At 38.7% G+C, this 6,324-nt stretch overlaps 2 protein-coding genes across 2 annotated transcripts; both read right to left on the bottom strand.

Moving 5' to 3' along the window:
• Positions 1 to 1,939: 1,939 nt before the first annotated feature.
• Positions 1,940 to 2,338, bottom strand: LOC139122215 (fatty acid-binding protein 1, liver-like). The gene has a single exon (XM_070687639.1). It carries the CDS (start codon positions 2,336 to 2,338, stop codon positions 1,940 to 1,942), a length of 399 nt encoding a protein of 132 aa, XP_070543740.1.
• Positions 2,339 to 3,890: 1,552 nt separating this feature from the next.
• Positions 3,891 to 4,289, bottom strand: LOC139122214 (fatty acid-binding protein 1, liver-like). The gene has a single exon (XM_070687637.1). The coding sequence runs from the start codon at positions 4,287 to 4,289 to the stop codon at positions 3,891 to 3,893; it is 399 nt and encodes a 132-aa protein (XP_070543738.1).
• Positions 4,290 to 6,324: the final 2,035 nt, after the last annotated feature.

The raw sequence follows: 6,324 nt of genomic DNA, 5'->3' as shown, positions 1-6,324 counted from the left end.
CACCTGACGAAGCAAGGGGTGAACATAAGCTGTAGTAAGAAGAAATTTCTCTCGTGTCGTCGTTTACCTGTTTGTTACTCTGTCAATATTAGCCATCACTTTCACTGTAACATACGTTCGACTTAATCACGCATTGGTGCCAATCGTTTAATTTTTTGCTTCAAAATTTTCTGCCACTTTCATTTATACTAGCTGCCACTAGTCCATGAAATTGCTGTCAAAAACAAAAGCTAAGTCAAATTTCACAATTACAACGCCCAAACTTTCAATTGAGATCTCCCCGTTTATGTTACTGCTCACAAACAAGCATTTCAAGCTTGGTCTGACCATAGCCTATAAAGGGTTTATGGCCTGACTGATTCAAAAGTTCATTGGCATGGTATTAATATGCAGATCTATCAACACCTCGTTCAGGGTCTTCTCCAGCCAGCAGTCTGGCCTCTTGAGCTAATCCCTACCCAACAACACTGGTATTGTGATGCTAATTTATATCACCTCAACTACTGGCCGCCCAAATTCTACAGCTAGTGTTTTTCATGAGTGATGATGGCCTTGGATAACGAAAATGTTACTAATACAGTCGTCAACCCCACAAGCAAAGAAGTTACCGCGAAAGGCAAATCGGGTAGATATACATGATTGTTGCTTTTCTAACTTTATCCATCATTTTATTTTGCGTCGAAATAGGTGTAGAGTTCTCTTTTGAGTCTCCATTTCAAACAGGCAAAATGACAGTATACTCGAGACATTATTATTCGCATATACGGGTGGCTTATTTGCATTATCATGACTCTAAGGAATAACAGCGAGGAACACTAGAGTCACGCGTTGCTTTGTCGCAATCGGTATATACCCTGTATTAAATCATAAGTGGCACAATTCTCCGGTTTATGAAGACTACATTTAGGACAATATATTCAATTCAATCCAGAATGACCTAATTTAAACATAGTTACAGCTTTAAGCCTTGACGAGCGTCCCTAATATAAAGTCTATAAATACAGCAGTCGAGTCAGTTTTATTACTCTAGGTAAACATACGCCGATCGATTCACCTGATATTGGCCAAGGCTTGTTTTTGAGTAAGTAAACCTTTGGTTTTTTACACAATCGGTTGTATTCTGGGAGAAAATGAGACCGAAATTTAAAATTGCTTTACACGATAACTTCGTTCTCTTTTTGCTCCCTTCCACGCTGCATAACAACAGGTCTCTTCATGTATATAGAGTTTGAACACATCATCTAGCATGTTAAGTTTTCTTTATGCTTAACGGTAAGTCTGCGTTGCTAAGGACGCTATACCCGGATTCTGCACTATATTGGTATCGTTTCGAGTTTTGAATATTGAAATAAAGATCACGATAAACGTTGAAATCGGATGTATAGCAGCCCGCTATTAACCTATTTAAGCAAAGAGCTAAATATAGTTTGTCAGTCACGACAATCAGCCACATTTAAGATATGTTTCATCCATACACATGAAATTTAGCAACGTGTGACAAAGATTTCCTTTTCATTGGGCTGGAAATGATATATACAGAAATTTACCTTTCCCTTATCCCTTTGCTCTGTTCTACGCCTTTCTTCAAAATTAACAATTTTGGAGAAAAAATGCTATCATTTCAGTTTACAGGCTCTGATTACAGGTTTAACATTTGGATGACTGAAAATACAAATAGTTGAAAGTATGTCTGTACTAATAAATGAAAGGAACAAAGTCGTAGTTTGATTTTTATCAACAATATATTAATGAACAATTTAATATCACTAGAAAACTTTCTCTACTGCGTATGTTAAGGAATTTACATCACAAAACGATCAAAAACGTAAAACTAATTGATAACAGACAGGATTAAAAATTGTGATTGCAATGAAAAGAGTATCTGGATAATATTTCAGCCTGCAGCTTGTCTCGACGACTTGGACCATCAAAGACGGGACTACATTCGTTTCAGGTAGCGCTTGGCGACCACGTCCACGCCGGGTTTGGATACGGTGACAATCATGGTGTCTCCCTTGACTTCACGGGTTTCTGTGACTGCCATGTCGGTGGTGCTTTTGATAGTCAGGGTGTTAGCAGATGCCGATGCAACCACAGTGTCTTTGACGCCGATCATGGGCAGCTCCAGCTCGAAGGGCTCTCCCATCTTGAACTTCTGCTCTTTCACTTTGCTTCCAACGGTGGTTTTGATGCAGAAAGTGTCGCCCATTTTGCAGTTCTCCACCACGCTTTCAACAGCATCTACTCCCTTGGCCTTGTCGGCGGCGATCCCTATAGCCAGCAGAAACTTCTCCATGTTCTCGGATTTCTCAAATTTCCATTTTCCTTCGTAAGACATGTTGGCGGAGAGAGAGAGGGCTGTACTATCTTCTGCGAATTGTTGGTATGTGCACGAAGCCTGGCTAGCTGCAAATTTAGTCAGTTGCTGAAGAAAGCAGAAATTTATAGGAAAGTGCATGTCAATCAATGCTATGCGCGTGAACAAAAATAGCCAATAGGCGGGCTTGTTCTCTAAGTTCTAAAGTCCACCACAACTGTTAGGGAGTTCAATTTTTAGTGTTCTGTAAATTAACGCTATTTATGACAGTTTAGCTATATAACACGTAATAAGAACAGCTCATTTTCTTTATTGATACAACATATTATTTTGGACCACATTTTATGCCTCTTAGATGTCACCGTGTGCAGAAAAATGGACGAGAAATGACAAGGGTTGACAGCATTTTGTTCATGGATGTATGCAAGACGGCTGTGATTTTTAAGTATTAAACCGCTTGAAGCATAATTGTCTAAGCTTGATATAAACATCATTTTGGGCATGAACATGTTATGAGTAACAAGAAGTACATGTGTCTATGATTTACAACATGCATGTTTTACCACGTAAAACCAATAATTTATCATAAAACCTGGTTTGAAAAAAGTCTACCTTGAATGACCGGTGCAGTTTAAAGCATTTTGTGATAAGTTTGGTGGCGTCCAACGTTGTCTGACCAAAATTATGCATATACTTATAAACTGAAAATGGAATAACTCTGATAGGGTGATTAGTCTAGTGGTCTTCCCGACCTAATTCATCTAATAATGACTGAGTCGCGTGAATTCAAAGAGTACAGCGCACTTATTTCAGTACAGACCACCTGAATGATTCTTCTTCAATTAAAATGAAAGAGCACTCCGAGAGATATGACCTAGATGAAAAGTGAAGGACATAAGAATGGAAAGACAATGAAGACATGTGTTTAAGTTTCCTCATCTTTTTAGGTCTTTGCGTCGCTAAATACACTGTGTGACTGACACCTGTATCATAGTGTGCTTTATGAACAGTCACTTGTTCTTGAGACATTATGGTACCGTAAGCGTACGAAAACGCCTGGTTGCTTACAATTTTCATATGCTGTAAATTACATTAATATATTGGACTATGTATATTGATACTCACTGACAGCCTGTGACAAAGATTTAATCTCTTTGGGTTGGAAATGCTATATACAGAAATTGACCCTTTCCCTGAATCCTTTGCACTTTTGTACGTTTTCTGCAACGTTTTGGGGAAAAATACACCATCATTTTTGTTTACAGCCTCTGATTACAGGTTTAACACTTGGATGACTGCAAATACAAATAGCTGAAAATATGTCTACAGTAAAAAATGAAAGGCACAAAGTCGCAGCTGAATTTTTATCAACGATATAATGATGAACAATTTAATATCTCTAAAAACTGTTTCTACTTCGTATGGTTGGAAATTTACATCGGAAATGATCAAAAACAGAAAAACTAATGAAACGACAGCATTACAAATTGTGATTGCAATGAAAAGAGTCTCTGGATAACAATATTTCACCATTCTGCTGGCCTCGACGACTTGGGCCATCATAGACGGGCATCTAGACTCGTTTCAAGTAGCGCTTGGCGACCACGTCCACGCCGGGTTTGGATACAGTGACAACCATGGTGTCTCCCTTGACTTCACGGGTTTCTGTGACGGCTAAGTCAGTAGTGCTTTTAATAGTCAGGGTGTTAGCAGATACCGATGCAACCACAGTGTCTTTGACGCCGATCATGGGCAGCTCCAGCTCGAAGGGCTCTCCCATCTTGAACTTCTGCTCTTTCACTTTGCTTCCAGCGGTGGTTTTGATGCAGAAAGTGTCGCCCATCTTGCAGTTCTCCACCACGCTTTCAACAGCATCTGCTCCCTTGGCCTTGTCGGCGGCGATCCCTATGGCCACCAGAAACTTCTCCAGGTTCTCGGATTTCTCAAATTTCCATTTTCCTTCATAAGACATGTTGGCGGAGAGAGAGAGCTGTACTATCTTCTGCGAATTGTTGGTATGTGCACGAAGCCTGGTGAGCTGCAAATTTAGTCAGTTACAGAAGGACGCAGATATTTATAGTGAAATGCACGTTAATTAATGTCATACATGCGAATACAAATAGCCAATAGGCGGGCTTGTTCTCTAAGTTCTGTAGTCCACCACAAGAATTTGATGGAGTTCAAAATATTGTTTTGTAAATTAGTGCTATTTATGACAGTTATTAATATATGATTTATATAATACGCAATAAAAATAGCTGGTTGTCTTGATTGATAAATGTATTATTTTGGACCACATTTTTATGCATCTTTTGATGTCCCCTTGAGCAGGAAAAAAGGACAAGAAGTGGCAGTGGTTGACAGCGTTTTGTTCTCGGATATATGCAAGACGGCTGTGATTTTTAAGTATGAAACAGATTGAAGCATAATTGTCTCAGCTTGATATAAACATCGTTCGGGGCATGAACATGTTATGAGTAACAAGAAGTACCTATGTCTGCTATTTACAACATACATTATTTTTTTACGACAGACAAACAATAATTTATCATGACACCTGGATTGAAAAAGTCAGCTCTGAACGACCGTTGCCGTTTTAAGCATTTTGTGATAAGTTTGGTGGCGGCCACCGTTGTCTGACCTAAATAATACACATATCTATAAACTGCAAACGGATTAACTCTGATAGGGTGATTAGTCCAGTTGTCTTCCCGACCTAATTCATCAAATTATCACTGAGTCGCGTGAATTCAAAGAGTATGGCGTACTTATTTCAGTACAGGCCACCTGAATGACTCTGCTTTAATTCAAAAGAAAGAACACTTCGACAGATATGACCTAGAAAAGTGGAGTACAACATAAGAATGGAAAAACACTGAAGACATGTGTTAAAGTTTCCCCTTCTTTCTACTTCTCTTCGTCGCTAATACGCTATGGGACTCTCGTATCATGTTGTGCTTAAATGTACAGTTCATTGTCCTCCAGATTGTATGATATGAAAATGTGTGGTTGGTCATAATATGTCATGCGCAATTGTGTAGGTGTAACTGGTACAGTTTTCCCTTATGACTGAACTGCAGACAGTGTAGGGCAGCGAAATCGACTCGAGTCAGCCTTGTTACGTGAATGTAACCTCCCAGTGAATAGAGCGTTCAAACCTACATCTGCGGCTATGTAACCAATCCACTGGCCTCTTTGCTATCTGCTGTAAATAACCCGTAGAAAACGAGTGAATAAGGCTGCATTCCAAACCACCTCTGAAGGGGGCGGGCGGAAGAATTGATGGCGTATTTGAAAATATCAAGGGTATATTATGTTGAGAGACATTTTGAGAGATATATATGTTAGGTTGTCCATTTTTAGCTGTAACATTTGTCTACTTTTTGGTGGTTTTGTTTTGCCATTGCAGTTTCTTGTTATACTCCATGAAACGTGATGAAGGTCCTGGGACCAGTTCTTAATTTATCAAGACAGCCATATGTATACAGTCTGCATTATTATTGTTTAAAATTGAATTCAAGACCGGTAAAGAATTCATTTGTTGTCAATGACAATGATAACGGTCTTAACACATCTATAGTGTTTAACTGGTGAGAGGATCCGGAGTTATCTTCTTTCCAAACCTTTTTATATGATAGATGTCACTCTGGTCTACTTTGACGTCATGAAAAATGAACGGAACTCAACTTGAAATCATTTTCCTAATTGTTTTTGAACGTATGTATAATGTCTGGTGTGAATGAATGTCAGCGACTGACAGTAAGTTACTAATTATCTTAGATATAATGTAACCAGCCTACTTGGTCGTACGATCACAATAGCTTCATCGCATATTATCTTTTCATGTTTTTCTGATGGCACGGTTCCAAAAAATTATCAAATGGTTGTTAAACTTCTGATTCTTCTAGGAAAATGGAGCATACACAAGTTTTGGGTTACAGAAATGAATACACCTGTTGAAATTATACTTAAGAATGAGTTTGTGTTAAGATATAATTTTGAAAAAG

Source organism: Ptychodera flava, chromosome 21, assembly GCF_041260155.1.
Source record: "Ptychodera flava strain L36383 chromosome 21, AS_Pfla_20210202, whole genome shotgun sequence".
In the NCBI taxonomy this organism is placed as follows: Eukaryota; Metazoa; Hemichordata; class Enteropneusta; family Ptychoderidae; genus Ptychodera; species Ptychodera flava.
This window is presented reverse-complemented; position numbering and strand designations above follow the sequence as displayed.